Genomic DNA, 26,047 nt, shown 5'->3' on the forward strand with positions numbered 1-26,047 from the left:
CTCCTCCCAGTTTTCTTCCCCTCCCATCTAGCCCCCACATCCTCAGGTTTTAAGGATTAGAACACTAATATGTGGGTATAAACGATGAAGCAACTTCATTAGGCCAATTTAAATCTTAATCACTTGCCCATAGAATGCATGTTTGGATACTATCACTGTTTTGAGGCATATTCTTTCCTACATACAATGGAGACTTATTAGTCAACTTTTGGTTCATTGCAAATTTTACAATGATATGATACCATGCATCCCTAACTCCAGTACAAAGCAGACTGAGGCAGGAAGATCACCCATGAATTTGAGGCCAATCAGGGTGAGAGCCTGTCTCAAACAAAATTTAAAAAAAAAAATTCTACATTTTTCCACTGTGTTCTTTCTATACCCTCTATACTTTTTGTTTTGTTTTTGTTTTTGTTGTTTGAGGTAGGGTTCTCTGTGTAGCCTTGGCTGTTCTGGAGACCAGGCTGGCCTCTGACTCCCCAGCGCTGGGATTAAAGGCATGCACAACCATGTCCTGCATGTACTCCCTATGCTTAATAAATTCAAACATTCCAAGTTAAAATCTGTATTTAAATCTTGTCAAGGTAGAAGTACGGGTTCCAGCAGCTGACTTGAGGAGTAGTCCACTAGAGACTGGTACAGTGTGCGGAGACTGTGGACTGCCTCTGGACTAAGCTTATCTGAGGGCACACCAAGGAGATAGCTCCTCTCCTTCCCCAGGATACACTCTAACTACAGCCCGGATTTCACTACTCCAATCTAAGGTGAACTCAAGGAAAGACAAAAGTTTAGAGTCATAGGTTTTAGCCATCAGCTAGTGGCATTTTCCTGACTCCTCCCACTGAGAGTCTTGTCCCACAGCTTGGTAGAAAGCTCAGTGGGAGTCTGTCTTCCCCCAGAGCACCCGCAGTCTCAGGTAAGAAAGCAAGCAGCTTTGGTGACTGCTACTGCAATTTCGAAACACAAAACAGCTGAGGTTTTTTGTTTGGTTTTTTTCAAGACAAGGGTTCTCTGTGTAGCCCTGACTGTCCTGCAACTTGCTCTGTATACTGTGTTGGACTTGACCCACAGAGATCCACCTGCCTCTGCCTCTTGAGTGCTGGAGATAAAGGTGTGCACCACCACCACCTGGCAACACTTAAGAACTTTAAATCATAAAACTAGCCAGGTATGGTGGCACATGGCTTTAATTCCTGCACTCAGAAGGCAGAAGCAGGCAGATCTCTGTGAGTGTGGGGCTAGTCTGGTCTACATCGTGAGATCCAGATCAGCCATGGCCACATAGTGAGACTCAGGTTCCAAAAAATAAAAAATAAATCATGGAAGCGGGTGGAGGTTTATATTTAGATGATAAGTAAATTCTCAGAAAATGTGGCCAACTTTGGCTTCACTCATGTTTATTATACCAAAACTCTGGGGCCCTGGATTGTGAACACAGTCTCTGGACACAGCATATCGCCAGTTCTTGAATCCTGTTAAGTCAAGCTCAGGAAGTTTAGTTAAATACCACCCAGGTTGTTTTCTTCACAGTTGGAAACAGGCAGGCAGGTTCTCCCTCATGACAGAGAGCTTGGAATGTCAGGTTCTATTCATGTAGGTTTCTCTGTGCCAACACTGGCTTCTGTTCAGGAATATTAGAATCTATCACAGGCTCTGTGCTGCTGAAAGGTGCCTGGGGCCCTTTCGTCCATAGAAGATCCCACTTAAGAAAAAGCACACCACTTAGTCACTTAATTAGGTTCATTTTAATAGAGTATAGGAGTTTACAACCCAAACAATTATCCATAACAACTATCAGATACATATGACAGATCACACCCAGAGTGAACAACATAATCTAACAGCCTGCAATCAGACGTATTACAAAAACTGCTAAGAATGACCTTCTGGTTTCCCCAAGATTGTTTGCGTGTTAAGGATCCCTGAGGCCTGCTGACCTCAGCACTCCTTCCAGGCTGCTTACAGATCCTCAATCAACTCCAAATACTGCCAGCAGAGGGCGCTCACCTTCCCTCCTCGCAATAGGAACGGGCCTAGGCCTCTGCTATTTGGTTTCTATTCCCTAAAGGTGACATCAAATGTTCCTTTCAAAATAACATCTTCAGGCCCTGTGATGCAGGTCACCACTGTCCTCCCAGTGCCAACCACAAGAAGGCGCTTACTTGGGAAGGAGGCTGAAGCAATGGCTAGTCAATTCCCTCACCACAGAGGCAAACAACTCCAATGCTAAATTCGGAGGTTTTGGCAAAGGGAACTGAGTTACTGGTGCCAGCTGCCTGTGGTCCCTCCCAAGTCCTCTTCAGATGATTAACTGGAAGGGCTGGGGTTACCACCACAAGGGAAGCAGGAGGATGCATGTTTGCGCACAGACGCTGAGAAACTCTTCCTACAAAGCATCTTTGGTAGAGACTCGCAGAACACAGCAGGCTCACCATTTCTGAAGGAAACGATTTCCCTGTCTCCCATTACCTCAAAGTGAAAGTGCTGGAGACTGGACACAGTCCTCACACAGTCTAAGCATGTGCTATCAGCCAACCCTGATCTATGCTTGACTGATGTTGAAAAGTCTATTCTGACCCCCTTGGAGGTCCGACACATGGTTCCAGCACAAGGCAGCATAGGTAATGTTTACTATCAACTCAGAACTGTGCAACACTTGCCTAAGTCAGAGGCTGCTGAAATACAGCTGACAACACATGGATTTACAAGTTACAGAAATTTTGGCCTAAAACACATGTAGGTAATATTTATCCTTTTGTGAGTGTGTGTGTGTTTTGAGACAAGGTCTTGCTATGTAGCCCAAGCAGGCCTCCAATTCATAGTGAACCTCGTGCCTCATTACAGGCATGTGTCCCCATGGCCAGCACTTAGTTATTTTTGCTATTCTAGAGTCCTCTCACATATATACTCATTCTAGAGCCATATAGGATCAGGGTGGAGAGTGCTCTCTGGTTCCATCTCCACAGAGGAAAGCTGGGGCCTGCCAACTCTCCTCTGTCCTTTATTCTAGGGGAGGGTGAATCATTTCATTGTTAGATTGTCAAGGCTGGCCTGAATCCTAAAATGAAATTTTACAGTAGTAAGGGAAACAACCATAAGCTAGAATGACAGTTCACCACCCATTTATTGGTCTGGTCAAAACAAGAGAATATTGAAGGAGGAAATTAAGGGGGATTAGGAATGGGGGGGCACACAAAGAACTCTGGGACAGAACAGAAACAACTAGACACTACTTTTTATTTTTAAGCATTTTGAAACTTTTCTTTAATGAAATTTCTATTAAATTTTCAAGTGTTCTGGTGGTTAGACCAAAACAAATTTGATTGACAAAGGCTATCACTCAAATGACATGGTTTCACTTACAATTCCCAGTGTTGACTCTTTTAGGCAAGCACTGGACGGCTGGGAAACAGGTGGCCATGGAAAGTGGTAGGGTGCTCCTGCCTTCTACCGCTGTCCTCCTGCAAACTACCTTTCATCAAAAGAAGTTTGATTCTGATAAAAATGCTGTGACCAGCAGCTGTTTTGGAGTTGACTGGGATGTGCTCGAAAGTCTGAATGTGAAAGACACAGCAAGGAGCAACATTTCTTAACATTTGAGGGACCCAAATGGACTCCACTGGAAGTGGCCTCGGTCCTGCTGGAGAGGGCACTGCATCTCCTGCTCCCCAACTTCCCACTTAAGTTTCCTATTTGAAGTAATGTACACATATCATGCAATTTGATACATGTTTTCTTTTCATCCACAGAGTAAAAATACAGATTTCTTATCATCAGATCACTCTATCACTATGTACCAGTGAAGAGCAACTGAAAACACTGACAAGCACATGGTCCAATACTTAATAAATATACACCAGGCCAGAAAGACAGCTTTTTTTTTTGAACATTTAAAAGATCTCAGTTGCCAGATGAAACTGAGACACAACATGGGTTAGTTAGCACATGTGTACACACACACACACACACACACACACACACACACACACACACACACACACATACACACGCTGGGGCATGCACCAGTACATAGGTCTTCAACTCCATTAGTGAGCCAAGACAAAACAGCCTGTATGAACTAAAATCTGCTTTCAGCACCAACTTCTGTTCATTTTCATGGCTACATTGCTCACCATCACATGATGGAACCATCTGTGTGCCCTCTGTCTCCCAGTACTGGAGTTAATTAAATCCAGTGGTTGCACATGCTACGTAAGCATTTTACCACCTAACTACATAACCAACCCTCTTTAAATTTTAATATTAAGATCTTGCTAAGCTTCTCAGGCTGGTCTTGATTTGAATTCACAATTCTTTTGCCTCAGCCTCCCAAGTATTGGGATCATACGTGTACCTGCCACAGATGTTCATTTCACTATTTCATTTTGTTTTGGCGCTAACCATGGGTTTGGCGCAAAAGAGCTGTATTGTAAGCTTAAAAAACTGGAGAGACAATTTCCATCACACATAAGTTAACTCTGTTAACAGTGCTCATTAGTCAGCTAATGGGGAGGAAGCGAGGGCCTCACGTGGGCAGGCTCCATCTCTGAGCTGTCCCCAGCTAGCCTCACACATCATTCAGGAGTTCACCAGTACATGATACGGCTTAAGGCTTTGTCTAAGGACATTCTGACTCATCTCTTTCTGAGTCAAAAGTTCAAAATTTCCTGTTTCCTATGAAAAATATACAAAGTGGCCAGCACAAGCAGAAATGAAAACAAAGTGTAGTATTTGACAATGATTCCTCTTCCTTAACTGTTAGAGTATGGTCACTAGGAACTTGGTATTGGTTCACAGACTTTAAGCACCCCTAATTCCCTGTAAAACAAACTTCCAGATTTCCAATCAGGACATTAAAGTACACACTGATCCTGTATCCAGACTCTTCCACAGCATCTCCTTCAGAACTCATCTGCTGGCTAATCTCTTGTCAGATTTCCTTCACAAACTGCTACATTAGAAAAAACCAAAATAATCTGCATGTGGTCACATTCATTCCCGATTCAAAGATGGTAGACAGACTTTCCACTCAGTAGATGAAAAAAGGCCCGAAAGCCCCACACTTCATAAATGATTCAACTATATAAAATAAAGAGTCCATGATTTTACTCTAATTTGAATTAAATGAATTAAAACCTTGTGAATTAAAATGACGGATTAGATGGAGTAATACAGTAATCAAAGTTAGAACAGTGTGTAGCACTGTTATGGAGCTCATTGACCTTGCGTTCTGAAATTTCTATTCAAGAAATGGGTCCTTGTATGTTGCCAAAGCTGGCCTTGAGATCCTGGACTCAAGCTGTCCTTCTGCCTCAGTCTTCTAGGCAGCTGAGACTACAGGTATATGCTGCAACCTGGCAAGAGCTTGTGACTTCAAGTGAGGACTCTGAACATTTCCATCCTTTTTGCACATGCCTTGGAGGACTTCACCTGACAACAAGCATGGGAAGTTTGGTTGCCAAGTTCCATGTACATTAGCCAAACTACTCATTTAACAAAAAATCAGTTTGTATCCACTAGTATACAAAAAATTCAAAAATAATAACTATGAGAAAGCAAATTCCTAGAGAGAATAGTTAGCCTTTACTGAAGTGAAAGGCAGGTTTCTGATGGAGTGGAGCCCTCATATGGCAACCACTGATGCGGGGGGGGGGGGGGGGGGATATGCACACTGCCTTTTATTTAAACAGGTGGAGAATACCAAAAAGAAAAGTACTGAAAAATAGCTTCCTTTCTCCCTCTTAAGATGGGCTTTCACTCACTGGTTGGCCTGAAACTTGCTATGTAGACAAGGCTGGCCTCAAACTCATAGAGATCCACCTGTCTCTGCTTCACAAGTTCTGGAGTTAAGGTGCCTATCTCCATACCAGGCCAAAAGTAATCATTCTTACGTTGCTGTCAAGAGTCCTGGGTTTTATTATTTATTTTTGTGTGTGCCAAGGACAGAACCCGGGGCAGGGTGCATGCAAAGCATGTATTCTTCCACTCAGTTGTGCACCCAAACCCTGACTTGCAAATTTAAAGAACATCACAACTAATTGATTGCAAGTGCAGTCTGGCATTTAAGCTTCATTACTGTATACATTTTCAGTAATTCTTTTATTTTTTGGGACAGTGTCTCATATAGTCTAGGCTGGCCTCAAACCCCTTCTTCCTGTACCTCCTAAGTGCCCTGCTTACAGGAGTGTGCTAGCATGCCTGGCGTCTAGTAATTTTCCTATCACTAATGTAGCTTGATGCACAACTCTCCAAACTTTCCCAAGAAAGTGGAGGAAGTGTATGCTAGCAGCTGTAAGCATGCACCCTGAGTCTGGTGCACACTCTTTCCATTAAACTCAACTTCCTCAACTGAAACCTCCCCACGGAGTCGTGAGGTTGTTTTTTGTTTTTTGTTTTTTTTTAAGGCACTAAAAATGAAGGCTATGAAAACACTAGAAATGAGTCAGTGCTTTCCAGAAATAAAAACACACTTGTGAAAACCCAGCCAGTCACCTGTCTGTTCTACTTTACCATCTGAACGGAACAGATAATTTACAGATCTGTAAGGACAGCTGACCAGCTCTTTTTCATTTCCAACCTACTTCTAGGTTTTAGGTTTGTATCCACTCAAGAGGTAACAGAGGTGTATGGGTAAGAGTTTGAGGGAAAAAACAGGCAAACCTGGCTTGTGGCTTAGGTTCCTGATTAATGAATTTCATAATTTCATTTCATACAATGGAACCCTGGAAGGATTCCCAGCAACTGGAACACTAAAGATGCTCTTCCCCTATTGCCAGGGGAAAACAGAATTACCAGTGACTTTTTTGGGTTGGAGGAGATATGGTAGCCTGGAATTCAGTATTAAACCCAGGCTAGTCTCTAACTTGTGGTAAACCTCCTGTTTCAGCTTTCCAAGAGCTTGGATTATAGACATGAACTACCATGTCCAGTTTTGAAATTTTGATTTTTTTAAAACTAGGTAAATGGAATTTTAAAAACTCACTCTGAAACCTCAGTTCCAACAGGATTGCCCCCATACAGTCCAACAACTTCAATTTTACCATGAGAAAAAAAAAAAATCAAGTCAGGTCAACAGGCAAACACAAGAAAATGATTTGATAACGGAGGTAGGCATGGTGGTTTCCCTCGGAGGAAAAAGGTTTCTTGTACGCATGCACAGGCATGTATCCATACTAGTCTAAAAAGGAGACTATGGGAGGGCAAAGTGAGCTTTTTCCACCTGTGTGCTCTTTTACACGACAGAGAATCTGACCCACACCATGCACCCAGACTCTTGTGCACAAGGGCCAGCTTGGCTCATACAGACTCAGTGACAGATCCCAGAATCCTTTTCAGAGCTGCTGGCTCCACAGGAATGAATGATGAGAGGCTGAAGGATTAACTCTTCAGATGTGCAGGAGACTGATATTGCTCTTTTTATCGGGAAATCTCTCTGTTCCAGGAGTCCTGTAGAGTCCTGGAGGGATTCATCCTGACTCTTGGATTCAAGTGACTCCCAACAGGAGCTGCAGGTATTCCAAGCTGTGGTGCAATACAGCCCCTGTGAACTGGGGGTAAAATATTCCTGGATTAAAAAGGGTTCTGGGTGCAGGTGGAAGGCACCCAGAAATGAGCATAAGCAAAAGCAGAAAGTGGAACATAAAGAGCTTCTGCCGAGTCTCACAGCAACTCCACTAGTTGCCTTGTAGCGATTCTGCTCTGAGGCAGTGACTGCAGGGTCACAGTGGATAGTCCCTGAAAGGCCAGCCAGGAGTGGTGTGATGGGTGCTGGTGGGGTGGGTGGAGGCAGGCCTCAGGCTGCTCTCTGCTCCTAGGGTTTCTGTTTGCCTGCCTTTGAAGGAAAGGGCGCTAAAGCAAAAGGATCGGCGGCGGCGGGCAGCTCTGTAGTCCTGGAGGACAGAGATGTGACAGACACAGAGCCAGCTAGCAGCTGCTTATTGCTTTGTGAGACAATCTTGTAGGCAGCGATGGGCTGGGCTTCTGGACTTGGCTCATCTTCTGGGCTATAGTGTCGGGAATATTTGGATAAAGCCTGGGGGCGGAATGGCTTGCCAGCCACCGGCCCAGAAAAGGCTTCTTTCTGGGGCTGCAGTCCTCTGTTTCTGTCACTAGGATGACTCCCAGATTCCATGGGAGATCCCCTGGGAGAGCTGCCATCAAAATGGTCTGCCACCTGGGCAGTGTGGGAGGGGAGACCGGCCTGCTGTGCAAAGCCAGTCACAGGATACTGTGCCTGGGCAGGGGTGTACATGGCTCTATCGCGGCCTGGAAGCAGGGGCCCTTCACCAGGCTGACTGAGGCCGGCCTGCATCGGCAAATCCTGTGAGGAGCCCTGCACGGCCAGTAACTCCTCCACGCTCCTCTTCTTGGTGAAAGGAGCTCTGGAGAACACGTCCATCTCCTCTGTCTGGGAAGGAGCTACACTGCCCTTAGAGACAAAAGGGGCTTTGGAGAAAATGTCCATGGCATCTGCTGGAACCAGCGAGCTCCTGAAGGGTGCTGTGGCAAAGACATCCGGCTCTCCGAGACCGTCTGAGGCCTGCTGGTTGACTGGGAAGAACTGGCTCTTTTTCCCGCCTTGTCCCCCCTTTTCTGGCTCAGCAGACACTCCAGACTCAGAGAACAGAGTGGCTTCTCCCAGCTTCCCCTGGGGAGGCCTGCAGCTCTCATCCTCCTCTTCAGATTCCAGAAGGAGAGGCCGAGACCCGCTACAGTCCAACATGTCCCCCTCCAAGTCGGTGCCCTCCTCCTCGCTGCTATGGAAGGAGCTATTGCTGGAAGGGCCCTCTCGGGCCAGGGAATCAGACTCTAAGGTGTTCTGGGCCTTTGTTCCAGGAACTCTGCAGGAATCTGGATAGAGGGCGAGGCCTTTGGCACCCACGGGTTCTTTAAAGTGCTCTACAGTAATTACAGGACAAGGACTGGGCTCTCTCTGGAGACCTAGAAAAGCATAAAATTTAGAATTAATGTGGAGGCTGGGTTAGAGTTTTTGGGAACATTTAATGGTCAACCGAGGCAGATACATTGTGGAACCAAATGATAGATGTTGAAAATGGAAAAACAAAAAAAAAATAAAATAAAAAGTCAAGCAAGGTAAATGCACACAAACTGAAGACACAACCACTATCTCACACTTTGGATCATGATAGACACAGATGAGCAGGAAAGGTGAAAATGTTAGGCACACGGACACTCAGGGCAACTAGGCAACACTCCTACTTGGAGGCCAGGCACAGACACCTGCTCTACCTGGCTCAGTGCCAAATGGAAACCAGCTCAGTCATTCCTCTCTACACACACCAGACAGTCTGGGGCTATGGAGAACCACTGCCCGGGATGAACTTAACTCGGCATCTGGCATGTGCTCCACGTGTGGAAAGACAGACCCTCTGACAGGCAGAGTTCAGCTGTCAGGGAATGCATGCTTACGTGCTGGCACACCTCAGCAGTACTCACAGAGCACTTGGTGCCTGATGCAAATATGAAGGGTACTTTCTGAGTCATATCAGAGGACATCAAGTTGGCTGGAGTGGCCCTAGAATTTTGTTTTTAGTGTCCCAAGTTAGCAAAGATCTCTGTTTAATGAATCCGCCATTAAGTTCTTTAAGCAGAAATACTAGCAAACTCCAATGTACTAGTACATGTGGTGATGTAGGTAGGGGTGCCTCTGGGTGCTCTGGCATTTAAAATCAAATAGACAATTATCAGAATGCAAGAGAGCTTACCTTCCAAGAAATATTAGCAGGTTAGAAGTATGTCATTGGGCACATGTTAGCAAGAGGGTAGGAAAAAGGCATATGTAACTAAGCAAGAAGAAGCCAGAGGAAGGGTGGGTGGGGGTGGGGTGAGGGACAAAATAGATTTCATTATGGGCTCAAAAAAGACATACCACCAGAATGTCCCAACCCACCAGGATACGAACTATTGGCCAGTCCCTCCCCACCCGGGCCCTCTCCCTCTGATGAACACCTTACCAGACAGGAATTTCGGCTATACATTGCCCTCTACTATCATTCCTGCTTGAACTAAGCACACAGCACAGAGGAGGGGGCTATGAAGCTGGTTTATTAGAAACTAGTCACTTAGTGAGAATTTATACTGTAGAGAACACATGGGAGGGGGCTGAGCGTTTCATTAAAAGACACCATACAAAACTACTGTTTTCTGAGTCCTGTAACTGATTTTAAAACAGTGCTTCACTTTAATCAGTTGACGAGGATAATTTTCAGGAAGCTTTCCCCCCTTGCTTTTATTTCCTTTTCTAATAGTGTGAACATATGGATTCTACTCAAAATTTAAGTGGAATCCTGTTTGGGACAGGTTGGCTTTTTAAATGCTATTTGAAGAATGGGAGTTTGAAGAGAATCAGCGTTTCCTTACACTGGAACTCTCCTGCATGCAATTAAGTGTTGATACAGAATCCAGCAGTGGATGAAGACCACCTGCTCCCTCACAGTGGATATGGATACAACCCTAGTTTCTCAGGAAAGAGAACTGAGATTAGATTTATCTCAGAGATGCCCAGGTGACAACTTCTGTGAGAGAACTACAGGGAAGGGGGAGGGAACCACTAACTTTCAAAATAAAACTCACCAAGAAATTAAAGAGGCTCCTGAGAGTCCACAAACTATTGCCTCTTATCTGTCAGGCAGTCTACAGCTTCATTTGACAAAGTTAAGGTACACTTCCTCCCCTCCCCAAAACTACCTGAACATTGTTGCTTCTCCACTGGCTAGGCAGCAGAGCCAAGTGTCCTTTAGCACAGAGAGATGGAAGGTAAGTAAGGCAAGCAGCGACCATTCCTGGTATTGCACAGACTGATTTGAAAATGGCACTGCTTTCACTGTACTCAAGTTATCTGAAGGAACAGACACTGGATTCATGCAAACCAAGTCATGTACAGACTGCAAAAGGCATCTATCTACCTAGAGACCCAGGGCCCGATGCCTTCAATGCTAGATTACATTCTGAGGGTACATTACATATGGGGTAGCAAGGCAAGAACTCCCTTATCCACAATGGGACAAGAAGAGCATGCCTGCCCCATGCAGACTACTCCTGTCAAGTAGCAGGCTTTGAGTCAAGAACCCAGGAGAAAATCTGCCAACTCAGGATATCTTCGATTTTTGAATTGAATAGTTAGGTTTTAAAACACCAACAGCTTTAAAAAGCTCAGAATTGGCTGGGTGTGATGGTTCATGCCTTTAATCCCAACTCTCAGAAAGCCAAGGCAAATGGATCTCTGTGAGTTCGAGGCCAGCCTGATCTACATAGTGAGTTCTAGGCCAGCCAAGGATATACAGTGAAAACTTATTTCCAAAAAAAAAAAAAAAAAAAAAAAGTTTGGAGTCATAAAACACCACAGCATCAAGTTTTAAGGGAAAACCAGTCTCTCATTGTTCAAAAGAAGGCTCACAGCTATTTCTTCCACCTCACTATGAATCTTCTTAAGACTGGAAGAGTGCATCTAACGGGGCTTTCCTGAAAAGTCCGTCTCCCAAACTTTCTTGGAGGTGCAGTGTAACTAAGGCAGAGTGACCAAGCCTAGCACTTTGACAGCCAAAGAAATACTAGAGAATATGGAAACCCTAGATGACTACATGACTCTAGGGAGTCCTGATGGTGGTATCACAGGAAACAACAGAGTTCAGAGGAGACTCATAAAAACCTTACTGGCAGTTAAAGGTCTTGCTGTTGCTCACTTTAGTATGTGAATGTGCTCTTACAAGTATTTTTAGGGTGAACGGCCCTTGCAGTGGAAACGGTCTTAAGCCAAGAGCAGCCTACCTCTGAAGCAGCATACCTCCTAGGAATCCACCCAGCTGACCCTCATGCCACGGTTGAGTTCTTTGGTTATAAATGACAGCCACACAGCAGATACCTTGTAACCAAAGAACTAAAACACAAAACAAAAACAAACAAACAAACAAACAAACAAACAAAAACCCTCTAGCTTGTTCTAGCCTAGGACCCACCCTCAGTGTATACAAGGCTTTTTTGTTAATCACAAGGCATTCTCTATTCCCTCAAACTGGGTCATGTCTCTTTTTTGTTTTCAAAACTTCTAGAAATAACTCCATCTGGCTCCATTTTGAGGCTGTAAGTTACACAGATTTCAGTAGAACTCACAAACCCTGGGGAGTTATCTTCACCATCCCCTGCACTATCCCAGAGATCAAAGTGTGGCATTTTGGGGGATGACTGACCCCAGAAATGCTCTCTGATTGACAGTGAGGTCATCAGACTTCTCTCTAAAGAAGCAAAATCTAAGATTAAAAAAAGGTTCTTCCTGTGTATGCGTACACAAGCATGTGCTACTGTGTTCAAGTAGAGGTCCCAGGACAGTTTGCACAAGTCAGTCTTCCCCTTCCGCCCCACAGGCTCTAACCCAGGTTATCAGGCTTGGCACAGGCACTTTTACCCAAAGAGTCGTCATCTGGCTGGCCCCGAATCTGAAATTTCAATTTCAGGCTGGATACTCTTTAGTGTAGTATGTCAGAATTGTACTTGTCTCTACACTATAGCTGAAATTATAGAGTCAGGGAACATCAATGACAAAATCTTTCCAGTCTGAAGCAATGGCTTGGCTATCTCCTACACCCAGAGACTGAAGCACCTCAATGAGGTGTGGGGCATCAGGTGAAATTTGGTGTCTCAGAACCATACCCAGGGAGCACAAACTCAGTAGCCTGTAGTTCCCACACCCTTCGGTGTTCATCATGAACTTTAGCATTTGGCTCTCCCCTATGACAGGCAGCAGCAGGAAAGCCCACAGCCGGATGCCAGAAGTAATTAAGGAGAGCCATTTCTCACTGGGCATAAACATATTCTTGCCATCCTAGTGTTTAATTCAATTGGCCTGGCTGTATTAAAGACTAAATTAGAGGAGATCAGCTGCAAATTGGTGCCGTTTTATCACTTAAGTATGGTCCTGGCTAATGTGTGTTTTCAGGTTTCTCATTCTTGACCATAAGGGTCGTCATAACTCACTAAACCTAGGCATAACTCACAGGTATCCACTAAATATACCTTCCTCAGGACCTCTTGCACAGGTGTGCACTCACTGAACCTCTCAGACCTCCCAGGCACCCTCCTTTCCCTCTTGCACAGGTGTGCACTCACTGAACCTTCCTCAGGACATCTTGCAGAGTTGCCCACACTTTTCTTGTCCACTGGTATTTGCAGCCACTGAATATGTGCTCAAGTCCTTCTGGAGTAATATAACAGCTACCTTAAGCTATTTATATATCTAAACATCATGCACTCATTTGAACAGATAAAAGCTTTATTCCTCTGTATGTTTACATAAGAAATTTGTTTACAGACTTATTTATACAATACTTGCAAAGCAGTGTTCATTTTTCACATTTTACTGCACAAGATAGCTACATTACATCATTTTGCTTTGCTTCCCTGGGGAAGACAAGTTAAAGACCTAAGGTAAGAATCCATCCAGGTGACAAAGGCATGTACAACAAGGCAGAAGAGAATACCCACAGACATGAATTCAGGACACTGCATCAAAGTGAGAACCAAGGCCTTCCCTTCTAGCAACTGTCACCCTTTGGGAACTATGCATGAGTTAACATTACCCAAGCAGCCTTCAGGCCTCCTCCCTCCCACTTAGTGAAAGGAAACCCAGGGGAAAGTACATAGGATATCTTGTTACAGACTGAAATGGAGGCCATCTGGGATTCATTCAGTTCACAAAAGCCAAGCACATCCAACTTGGGGAACATTATCATTGTGGAATGGAAGGTCTAATTTTTGCACTGGTAAAATTGGTCTCTAGAGAGGGATATAAATTAGCTTGCAGTATCTGAAGTGTTTCACTAAACACTCCACTCTAAACCTTCGGTCAGGCAGCCTCTGATTTGCTTAACTCTGTTCTGGGTGATGCTGTCATTCACATCCCCAAACGCCATGTCAGTGGCAACAGAATGCAGTCATCTTGCAGACCAGGAAGGGTAAAGACGCTTGATGCCAGAGGAACCTTGTCACAGGTGTCTCCAGCATCATTTGTTCACTGAGCACAGACTGCCACCCCCATCGCAAAGGTCTCCTCATTCCCAGGGCACTGCTGGAGACAAAACTAATGCTGGCCTGGGGGAAGACTCTATTGGTTTGAATCAAAACAAACACTCCTTGGGAAATGAGAATTGCGAATCACAAAAATATCACATCTTAAGAAAAACAGATTCCCTTTTGGGTTTGTTTTCTTCCAATTATTAGAAATCCAAGTGCTAGAATTCCAATCTGATCAGCAGGAGCCAAGTCCAAGGTGAAATGCCTACGAGCAGAGTGACAACCTCTGTCAGAGGGGTTTAAAACCTGCATCTTTAAGTTTCCTAAAGACCAGAGGACTACAAACCTCCCTGTCTCAGTGCTGGGGAAATCTCTCTCAGCTAGGAAGTCTTCTCTAGGAAGTGCCTGTGGGGTTTCAAAGTCTTCATCTTATCAGAATGGTTCTGCGTTTTGGAATACTCAGTGTTACTCAGAGGCAGAGGTGTCAGAGAAAAAACATAAGACTTGTGGATGCTGCGAGTGAGGCTACTGAGAAAACACAGCTATATTCTTTCTGCCTTTCTGGAGATGTTATGTCTAAGGACAAGAGTTTAAGAACGACTCAGCTGACACTGGCCTGCTTTGCTAGGGTTAGCATTCACTTCCCAAGCAAAATCAGATGCTTCCAGAGGGAACAATCAAACACATGAAACATTTCTGATCTGTCTACTTCAGAAATCACTGTAACCATTGCAATACTACTTAGAAGCGACCACTTAAACCTCATCTCCTCTGAGGACCATATTTTTAGAAACTTTGGGAATTAAATTTGGTTATCTGGGGGAAATACCAATTTGTGATACTTTCTGGTACAGTAATTACTTCCACTCAGCAGAAAGAAGATCAAATAAAAAAATGTGTACATTGTATTTGCCCATATTTTAATGGCAAATCCCAGATTACACAGTATGAAATAATAGAAGTCTCTGGATTCTGTTTTACTGTAATAGGTAAGGTTGTGTGTGCTTAATATTACAGAAGGGAAATCTATCTCCAAGCTTCCGATGATGCGGGCTTTTAGTCAGGTAACCAGCAAGTAGCAACAAGATTAATATTGCTCATTCTAATCCTCTGTTAGTAAATGCTGAAGAAAGATGTAGGAATGGCAAGAGCATAGAAGTTACCTGAAGGACATCCAGATTATATGATCCTTCATAGTCCTTCTAAATACAACAGCATAACAATGCTATGGTCTACTGCCTCACACATCCTCTATCCAAACCCATCCTGTGTAAAAATCCAACAGCAGTTCTGAGGCATAAAATGCCTGTTCAAGGTCATAAGCCAGGGTCTAGATGAGTTCCCAGAAGGCTGAGTTGCCCCGGCCCCTTTTCTTAACAGCCTGCCTTCATCAGTCAGGTCCACACCAGTGAGATGAAGTAAATGGACTAGTGGACAGTCTCTGCAGCCCTCATATAATTCAGTCTTGTTCTGTGCATCGCCAGTTACCACACATCATGCTCTTCTCAAGCCACTCCCTCAGCTTAGGATGATGCAAAGGAAGGCTGTGCTGGCCCAGTCACTAGAATGTATTTCTCCATAGAAAGGTAGCTTTGCCCGCCCACGCTTTACTCTTGAAGGACCAGCCTAGGTCTCTTGTTGTTCTCTCACCCAGGCTTTACCATCTTCCCTGGTGACAGTCTGTTCACTTTCATTAGCGTCTCCATTAAGCCTTACTGAGCCAAATGACTACACAATAGATCTCAATATAATTCTGGGTGACACATGAAGAAGTGGTTTAGAGACACTTAACCTAATTTCTAGACTGCACTCTTCATAGCTGCAATTAAACTGAGAAAGAAGACATTTCATTATATTGCTAACGTTTTCATGAGGAAAAAAACAAATATGAAAACACAAACCTAAAACATTAGCCTTATTTAAAAATAAACATTTCCTTCATTAGTTTATACATTCTATGTCCAGGAAAGAGGACACAACCATTTCCTGTCCACCAAGGGGTTAACCAAGTCCTGCTTCCCTGCAGCCCACTGTGGCAAGCTCTTCGTGGCATCTCCTCCTCCATCCTCGCTGCACACCGTGCCGCGCTCACCTGTGGAAACCATCTCTTCTAGCGGAGGCCTTTCCTCAGCTCCTTCGGGTTCTGCTGGCCCAGGAAGGATTTTAAGTGGGAAGGCAGACTGAGTGTCCACTCCTCCTGCTGTCCCATTGCTGGAGACAACGGTGGCCCTCCCGAGGGCAGTGCTTGCAGGCTGCTGCTGCTGCTGCTGCTGCTGCTGCTGCTGGTTCCCCACCACTTAAAGTGCAAATGTGAGCAAGACACAAAGTAGTAGGAGAGAACAAGCAAAGAGATCTGGGGTTTTATTTGTACCAATCTGACGAACCTAAGCGGTTCCCTTCCAACCCCGAGGACGGCACTGGAGGAAGGGGCTCTGTGCCCACTCCTCTTCTAAAGGGTGATTTCACAAAAGTGCTCTCCACACACGGCAATGAAACACACCTTGGTGAGTAAGTACACAGAGGGTGACCAGGAGAGCATGTTGTAGGGCGAGGGCAGGGTCTTTATGGAAATCTATGAACAACAGTCTAAGGTTAGTGAAGAGCTACTCTTAGTTTGGTCTTTTCACTCTAGGAAGCCAAGGAAGGCAGCAGCACACACTCCATCGGCTTCAGCCGTCTATCTCAACACCAGAGAGAAGGGAAGCAGCCACAGGCAAACTGGGCCCAGCACACTTATTTCCGATGATCTGAAAACAAACAACATGCTTGTTCTACAGAGACAAAGGCCTGGTGAAAGCTTAGAGCAAGACATACACTCTACTTCAAACAGTTCCATGTGTTACACTGTAGGACTGCTATATGGTTATACAAGCGAAGAGATCAAAACCCTGTACAGACACCTGATGTCAGACTGGAAATGCCAAGTGGAAACAGAACTATTCAGCATCTTCATTTATACACAATTTACAATATTTGATTCAAAATAAAAAAATCACAAGAAAAATACATCTGTTTCTGCTACAATTCCTTCCCTTCCCCATCCACCCCCCATTTAAAGTCTTCTAGTAAAAGGTATCATGTTCCCACCACTGTCTTGTTTTGGTCTAATTCTGGGATCCCAGCTTGGGCCAGGTAACATGGGAGGGTAGCAATGCTTGGTATTTATATCACATACGTATATATTCAAGGATCTCAAGCTCTTGCAGTCACGCCTCCAGATTTGAGAAATCACAATTCAATGGAAGCCAGAGAGCTAGACAAACTAGATAGCTGGGAAGGTCGCATGGGTGTAAGATCCCTTGGCTCAGTCAATTACCAAACAAGGTCCAAGTTAGCTGGCTAGAGCTGAGCCCAATTTCTCTTCATAAACATATCCTATTAGTTTTGCCCTGTTTAAACTGCACACCTGTCTCCAGACTATTGCCTGGGGATAAGACCAGCCATAGCTGCCATAGCCTCATGATACTGCACCAGGATAAAAAGCAAGAATGGACACACATTCATCAGCATCTGGGAGACAGGCCATGTAGGACTGTCATGGGGCAATTCCTAGCAAGAATGAGACAAAGTGTCCGTCATAAGCTCAATGACAGTCAAGCTTCTGTGAGTGGATTCCAGCAGAGGTGAAGCTCAGGGCAGCTAGCGCTTGAGTTAAGGTAATGCTATTGAAGATGGGGAATGAGAAAACACAGCAAACTAACGAGAAGAGTCGGCCAAGGAACGGATCTGGAGGGTCAGAGATTTTTCTTCCTTATCATTTCTATAGGAGAAGGCAAGGGGTAGGAGAAAGGGGCTTGAGGGCCCCTTATTTGCAGATTTAAAACAATCATTTCTCTCATAACTCCGTAATGAAAATGTGTATTAGGGCATGAAGGTTACAGAACTGCGTCTGCTACTGGCTCACGGCTACAGGTCTATGAGCTGATCCACCAGCAGCAAAGACCTGGCTAGGTTGGGAAGACTGGACTCAGAGCTCCCACTGCTGTTTCTAGAGTGCCCACCTGGAAGTGGAAAGATAGGATTCAGTACAAAACACAGAGGGTTAGGGTTAGATGTGAAGAGCAAGCAAAGGAGAAAAAGAAAAACAAAGAAATCCAGAGAAGCAACATTTCACATTTAAAAAGTCTTACATGTTGATTCTAAACATAGCCATTGACCAGCCACCACCTCCCACCAGAAGTTCACTCCATGCACACCACAGTAGTAGAGGCAGGACACTGCAAAGATACCACTGGCCAAACCAACTCGTTTGCCTAACAAGTTCTGGCTGTCTACTAGCCTACCAACAGCAAGCCATCTCCCTATAAAGTACAGATCAATTTCTGCTTTAGGGAGAATTAGTTATTAGGATACTGCAATAAGAACATGCTTTTAAAAATAAATAGGTGATGTGTTTTAGTGTTTTATGCATGCTCAAATGATTCAATCCACCAAAGAGGAAAAGAATGGTCCATAAAGTCTACTAATGTAGCATACAGCAAAATACCACTGTCACTCTCTTGGAAGAACATCTATTACAGATTTTCTAATTATGATAAAAATGTTCAACACTTCTGACATATACCTTCAGGCTTCTACCAACAAGAGAACACTTTCTTTTTAGCTTGACATTTCATAAGTACTAACTCTTCTCTAAATAAACCCTAAATCAATTAGGTTTTAAGCTACATAGATCAGCATCTCCACCTGCCTCTCCTATGGGTCCAGCCTACACTGACTGTCATCACCCAGTGTCCTTCACCAAATGGCGATGCTCCCACCCACCATGCAGGCTAGGGACAGTGTTGTGATGAGAACCGATGTCAAGCTCTTCTCTTTCCTCCAGCCTCTCTCTTACCTTGTGTGTTTTTGGTTATCAGTACAGGAATAGGGTCAAACTCATCTTCTGCCACCTTTTCCGAGCCCTCAGCGGCACCGAAACCTGAGATGAGGTTACTATCTTCTGCAGCTTAATACAGAATGCAAGCACACAAGCAGAAACAACAGAAGAAGAGATTAGCCAAGGAGAGAACAGGAAAGAGGCTCCAAGCCTTCAACTATGAACAATCACTGTTCTGAAAGGTGAAAATACTTATTATTCTGAGTTGAAATAAAAGTCAAGCTGGAAAACACAGGTATATAGAAGTAAAAACTTTTAGAATTTACAATGTTAAGATTTCATAAAAGGTTAAGAAATGGGCTCTTAGAAGAATTCTCTACTCTGCAGAAGACCATAATTCCAGTTGTGAAGTTCTCTCTGAAATGTGCACTATCTTTATTGAATTAACAGAGGCCTGACTAACACCACCTCAAACACTAAAAGGCTGGGGCACGGTTCAGTGGCAGAGTGTGCCTTAGCATGTGCAAGGTCCTGAGTTTGACCCCATGACCCAAAACCAACAACGGACGAGAAGTAACCAATATGTACAAGGCAAGCAAAATGCCAAGACTCCCTCTCTGTGAAAAAAGACTTTTAAATAACTCAGAATACTGGGGTACAAAAGACTACCTGTGTAAGTTTCTTAGACAACCCTCCCTCCCCATTTTTTTAGTGGTGGTTGTTCTTTTATTTTGTTTTGTTTGAGACTGCTTATTCTAAATTCTATACCCCCCAGCAAATGCTAGCTGAGCACTTATTTGGCAGACAATGCTTCTCTATGGTTACACATTGCTACTAACAGACTCCTGCCAGCCATCGATGTCTATACCGGTAACTTCCTGTGCCAGCTGTAAAACAAACCCAGCTATCATTGCTGCTACCCATGAGCTCATTGTTTTTAGTCATCTCTGGAGGCTTTCTTCTTGAATTTCCTTTGGAAAGGGCTTAACCTGTTCATTTTCTAATACTCCTTAAACACAGAAATAAGCTTGCCATATGCAAGCAAGCTATCACCACAACAGACCTCAGAACCCAACCCAAGCTAGTCTGCCAGAAAAAGCTCAAACCAGACCATGCCAAGACTAAGAAGTGAAAATGGCAGGTTAGAGTGAGAAACTCAGTAATCAATTATGACTCAAAGGCGAAATAATATTCAAAACTTTCACAAGTTCAATTTTTGAGGAATGATTTTTGAGGGTTGTGTTTCTTTACATTCAAAAACCTTGAATCAGATTTGATGAAATGACTTTACTTTCTAAGGTCATATTAATAATCATGATCGATCAGTTGGCTCACCCATCTATGTGGTTGCCCCTAAAGGCATATGGCTCTGAAAGGTAGCATGGACCATCTGTATCCTAGTTCTTGTGAGAAAGTGATCTCTGCATCTCTCTGTAGTTGTTAGGGCTTATTAACTACTCAGAGAAGAACTGCAACAGTGGCTAAGGATACAAAGCCATGTTTCCATAGAAATGGACAGCTTGAACACTTTACCAAAGAAGATTTTGGTAAGGGAACTCCCCAGGACACATGTGGGCCCAAGAAAGACTTTACCTTTATGAGCGGGGGCAGAGAGTGCCATAGGGGCGAACTCTTCCAGAAGGTCAGCAGTGGGGTTAGAAAGCAGAGCGCAGTCAAGCAGAGAGTCTTCCCCAGGGAGAGAGTCTGAGTCCAGTTACCAGCATCCCCAGCAATGGCGGCATTAAACAGCACACAACAATATTGTGAGGTTATATCTTGACTTTTAAATTATTGTATTTACAGGCCATATGTACAAGCCAAGGTGCAGAAAGAAAAATCAAAAGAAACATGTTAAGCTCTCTGAACTTCTAACCACAAAAATATATATCCTAGATTCTATTTGGTAGTAAACATAAATGTAAGATTTTGAGCTCAGGAACTGCTGTTCAAACAAGTTTGTGATTCAAATGTCAATACAACTTAACAACCCAGTTCTCAGCAAATATCATTTGGAAAAAGGACTTTGTAACTTCAGTTTCACTTAACTTTTCCCCACTCAGGAAGAAAGTTACTACTAAGTGAAGTGCTGAAACTCTCAAGAAGGAACCCTCCATGACACTCCCAGGTTGCCATTCAAAATGCCTCTTTCTTATTATTCTTTAAATGTGAATTCTCCTTTGAACATAGTGTATTCTTTCATGTCAAGAATTAGGGGAGGTAAAATTCAGAGATGAAGCATTTGAGCAGGGAGTGTTTCCTGGGAGAAAACATCCAAATGAGTGAAAATAAGAGGAACCACATTGCCTTTGGGGTGATTTTTTCCCTATAAGCATTAGTTTGTTATCTCCCTAAGGCAGACAATCAGACAATCTTATCAAGGTAATTAGGACTCACTAAAATGAATGCAATCAGATTTGTTTGTGTGTGGCTAATGACTTGTACAAAAACTGAAATTTTCAAGTAAGAGCAAAAGCAATACTGGATCCAGACCGATTTCAATTCTGCCTAAAGTGAAAGGAAAATCACCTCTAGATGGTGAAGCCCTGATCTAGAAAAGAGTATCAACAGCAGAAGATGAGTTCCATAGATCCAGATGCCAGTACTGCATTCGGTGAAGTGGAGGACATGTCTGTGTAATAGCTGGAAGAATTACGGCAGCCATTTATCTGAGCAGACTTGTGTTAAAGAGGTAGAGGGAACCTGCCACCAGTGAAGAGCATCTTTTTTTCTTTTTCTTCCTGGTGTTGGGGATTGATTGATAGTCAAGCACTCTGTCACTGAGCTATATCCCCAGGGCTGGGAAAAGAATATCGAATAATAAAATTCTGTAATCACAGCAAGCCCAGGAGTCACTCTTAAGAAAAACATGGCTCCAAAAAGTACTCAGTTCTTTAGCACAAGGACATACTCAACATCTAGAAGCCAGGCCTGTAAGAACAACTCATAGCATCCATTGTAAAAACAACCAGAATGCAAATAAAAAGAGGTTCATCTGTCACAGGTGGGAAGCCCTGAGGCTACTGCACTAACCAGCTCTGCAGCTACATGGACCCTGACTGACCTGTGCGGTTCGAGGTCACAGACTCCGTCTGAGATGGGAGGCGCTGGGCAACAGGCGGCTCCAGTCCAGGTATGAGACTCTCAACAGCAACATCGGCCTTTTCTTTTGTATCAAGGGTATTAACAGTGCAGAGGAAAGGGTAAGAAAAGGAAGAAGTCAGATGCTGCTCAGGAAAACCCATGGAGGCTTGCTTCCACAAGTCTCGGGCAAGCTGCAGAGCACAGCCTGTGATTTATTTCTGCTGCTGCCTAGGCTTCGATGACAGAGCATGCATGTACAAGGCTAACTACCAGGAAAGTGCAATGATCACCAGGTCCTATGAATAAGTGTGGGAGACAAGCAACTTTCAAACAGCAAATTCTTCCATGTCAGAAAAGATCGGCTTCAAGACAGGCAATGGTGGCCCACACCTGTATCCAACAACTACAGAGGTTAAGACAAGAGGACTTTCATGAGTTTGAGGCCAGCCAGGCTACACAGTGATGCCCTACTTCAAAAAGCCAATGATGACCAAAACAGCTTCATTCAAAATTAGTTTGGGCAATTTTTCCCTTTCAATGGGCCAGACTTGGGGTAAACATCCTCCAATCTAATGCACAACCTTCAAATGTACCCCACCTATCCCATGATGTAGCAGGGAAGTGCTCTGCGCATTGTGATATCTCACAAATGGAGGCCATGGCATTCCTGAGTGCTAGCATTTCTTGTCTAAAGTCTAGTGACTAAACCTTTCAGGAGTCAGTTTATACTTTTTGCTTATATAGCATAAAAAAATATTAACAGAGTAAGCAGACCAAGCCATTGCCCTGGTCAATCATGGGGCTGAACTGCTAGGCAGACTTCCTGGTATGGGTATTTGTTACAAGCATTGACCTTTTAAGAAGAATCAGCCTAAGTCTATTAAGTTCAGTGAAGCTCTCAGGGCCAACTAGAAACTGATAGTTTTCACAAAAGTTTTGTTTCCCCATATTTTTCCTTATTCATAAGAAATTTACTGGATAAATAACAGGACATCAGTAAAGACCAGAGTTACAGGTTGTATACATGGAAAGCAGAAAAAGATACTTCATTTGTACTAGCATAAACAGAGTTAACAGCCTTGACTGCTGGCTTCAAACCATGCACAAGAGCTAAAGAGCATCAGGGCACTTCTGCCCTCTACCCCCTCCCCATGCCAGAGCTACCCCACCACCACACACATATAACAGAAGACTGAAGAAAAAGACAGGGATTTTACCAATCACAGCATCGGAAGTGCTGCCAAAAGGATCTGTCATAGGCAAGAGGTCAGGGAGCAGAAGAGAAGTATCAGGAGATTTGAGTCCCTCAATTAGTTTTTCTAGGTTGGGAAAGAGGTAAAGAAAAGGCAAAAATGCAATGAGATCATAAAACAAGTGGATCATTTACTGTTCCATGAAAACACAGTTTAGGGATCCTCACTTTAAAGGGTCACCATAAAAACAGAAACCATTAGGATCTTGTTAACAGTGAGCTTTTCCAGGGCTAGTAAGACGGTTCAGTGGATAAAGATGTTTGCCACCACACATGAAAAACTGAGTTCAGTTCCAGGGACCTACCCAGTAAAGGAGAGAAGAGACTTCTACAAGTGACCTTGAGTTCCATATATGTACTCACATACAACACAAAATAATAAGCAAATAAATAAATAAACAAAATTTAAAAAATTGCCCCCCCATACTTTCCAAATGAGAAGGTTAAAAGGCTACTTCCCCAGGTGAAATGGAACTCAAGGTGAGACCCTTGGGTATGTTTATCCATTGTTTTTATTTGAAGCATAACTTATACAATAACCATCACCAATTTTAAATGTGTACAACATGGTGAATGTTGACAAATTTATACATTCATGTAATCACCACTGAAGTAATTATATAGACCATTTCTAACCCTTTCAGACACCTATATGCCTTATAGTAAAGGCTTCCTTTTCACCACAGGCACTGGCAACAACAGGCCTCTCTGTCCATATAGTTTTGCCTTTTCCAGATTCCCATCTCCTCCTACTCTTTTAAATACATGGTCTCATATAGCCCAGGCTGACCTTGAACTTGTTATATAACCAATGATGACAGTGAACTTCTAATTCTTTTGTCTTTCGTTGACCATGTCAGAGGAGCAGCATATGGCAATTGAAGTTCAAGGTGTCAGCCCACCAGGATGAAAACTCTCTGATGGGTCAATCTCATTTTAAGCAAGGCTATGAGATCACAGACTCCAGAATGTCTTTTGCTTCTGCTGTGCTTTTATGTGTTTGCTGCTACAATCTTTCCCTGGTATCTGACATGGTGTGAGTGAATGTGGGAATACCCTCACTGCCTGTAATGTTGTATGTTTATCTCATAAATATATCCTTATCTATTGGGCATTTTTATCTGTGGATTGTCAAGAAGATGATTCCTCCCTAAAGCTGTACTGTTTAATTGATAAAACAATGTTAGCTTATACAGTTTTAATGAAAAAATAGACAAAAGGATATGCTTCATAGCTAAGGCCTATGAATTCCACCTAGGAGTTGCTTTTGATTACAGCTCAGGTTTATGATTAAGGAAAGCAACTGATTTCTCCCCAGGAGCCAGGCTGGCTCTAATTCTCTTAATGCTGAAAAGATGTAGTCACAGGTTTTGATGTGCACCATTAGCTGAAACAAAGCTTCAAAATAACTTTAGATTAGACCAGATGCCTTGCTAATGGTTTTTAAGATAAACTATCTCAGAAAAACAATCTATAGTTCCCAAGGACACATAGCTAAGCTGTTTGATTAATTTAGGCTAGAGTCGTAAATACAAAACAGCCCAATTATTGCTGGCTGATGGGTGATTACTTCCTGGCACCCATTCCTGACCTCAATTTGCTGATATGGGTATGCACCCTGTAGATTCAAAGTTCAGCCAACTGTTTTTTATGTATATAAGTGTTGGGTCCAGGTATTGTGCAAATAACAGGGAGTAGAACACCAGGAAGTAGAACACTGAAGTCTAGAAACAAAAGCAACTTTTGTTCAGGGACACCATGGAAAAGAAGGAAATTCTGACTAGTCAGGACTACAGAGAATAAATTGACTCTATAGCCCCAAAAAAGGGAGCTGCAGGTTTCTTTTTGTGGTTGGGGGGTCACACACAGGGCAGAAAGTACATTTTGAGATTTAAAGCATCGTGGTGCCACAGTATCTTGGAAATGCCAACTGCAGCTGATGTTAAGAGATTTACAGTACATCAGGAACATTGACTTGAGCCTGAATTAAAGGATTCACGACATTCCAGGTATCCCCATCTCTTGAGACTAAGCACTCTCCAGATACCTCTGAGATCCAAAGAGAATCCAAGATTTACAACTTCTGATTATAGGGTGTTAGTTCAAAATGTTTACATAGTTGTGAGTTAGTTTGACTTGCCTTTACCCTGCCTGGGAGAATACAGGGCAAAAGGTCTAAGCGGCCAATACACTCAGAAGTATAGGTTACAAATACATAATTTTCTCATTTTCTTGGACTCTTCAGAAGTTTAGGTTTGTGATTCCTTTAAAATTCCTTATAAGATACTTCTCAAGATAGATAATAAAGTAATTGATTCTTTCTTTGCCGCCTGCCAACAAAAGGGTTGATTGAGAAAATGTGCTTCTTGCTTACTCATGATCTGTTATTCTGTGACAAGCTGCTTAGATGTACTGCATGTGAGCTGTCGGGATAACTCTGTTTTTAATCTTGTTAGGGAGATTAAAAAAAAAAAACATGTCTTCACCTATAATCATTCACTTGAGAAATGAAATATAACCCCTTTATGACTCGTGTATTGCCTGAAAGATTTTGTTGGGGTATATAAGCAGTGGAGGGAGAGAAAACAAGGAAGAACAACATGAGAGGAGAATAACCCATCAGGAGAATGTGTGAGTGTCTTTTTTCCCCACCGCCCACCCCAGATAGAAAAATCTTAGCTATGCCGACACTATTTCCCTCCTAGCTCTGTGCTGCTTAGAGGCTGGCACTCCAGGCTGCAATACCTACCTCTACCTCTTCAGTGCGGGGATTATAGGTACTACATGGTGGTAGACTGAACCTAGAACCTCAAACATGCTAGGCAAGCACTCTACCATGTGAGCTAAATTCCAACCTCCAGATTTTCAAT

At 43.4% G+C, this 26,047-nt stretch overlaps 1 protein-coding gene across 18 annotated transcripts in view; it reads right to left on the bottom strand.

Annotated features, from left to right (window-relative positions):
* Positions 1–1,726: 1,726 nt before the first annotated feature.
* Positions 1,727–26,047, bottom strand: part of Aak1 (AP2 associated kinase 1) — a 161,111-nt gene continuing 136,790 nt past the window's right edge. For 9 of the 18 annotated variants that reach the window (XM_037203879.1, XM_037203878.1, XM_028853808.1 and 6 more), the window contains 5 exons: positions 23,143–23,244; positions 21,906–22,007; positions 20,438–20,548; positions 18,863–18,973; positions 1,727–8,940 (listed from right to left, as the gene is read on the bottom strand). In XM_037203879.1, coding sequence (XP_037059774.1) covers positions 7,811–8,940; positions 18,863–18,973; positions 20,438–20,548; positions 21,906–22,007; positions 23,143–23,244 — 1,556 coding nt within the window. In that variant the 3' untranslated portion in view covers positions 1,727–7,810. Of the gene's footprint in view, positions 8,941–13,264; positions 18,027–18,862; positions 18,974–20,437; positions 20,549–21,905; positions 22,008–23,142; positions 23,245–26,047 lie in introns of those variants that run through there. The other 9 variants (XM_028853843.2, XM_028853834.2, XM_028853825.2 and 6 more) reach the window with 4 other exon arrangements.

This window comes from Peromyscus leucopus, chromosome 3 (assembly GCF_004664715.2).
Source record: "Peromyscus leucopus breed LL Stock chromosome 3, UCI_PerLeu_2.1, whole genome shotgun sequence".
NCBI classification, from domain to species: Eukaryota; Metazoa; Chordata; class Mammalia; order Rodentia; family Cricetidae; genus Peromyscus; species Peromyscus leucopus.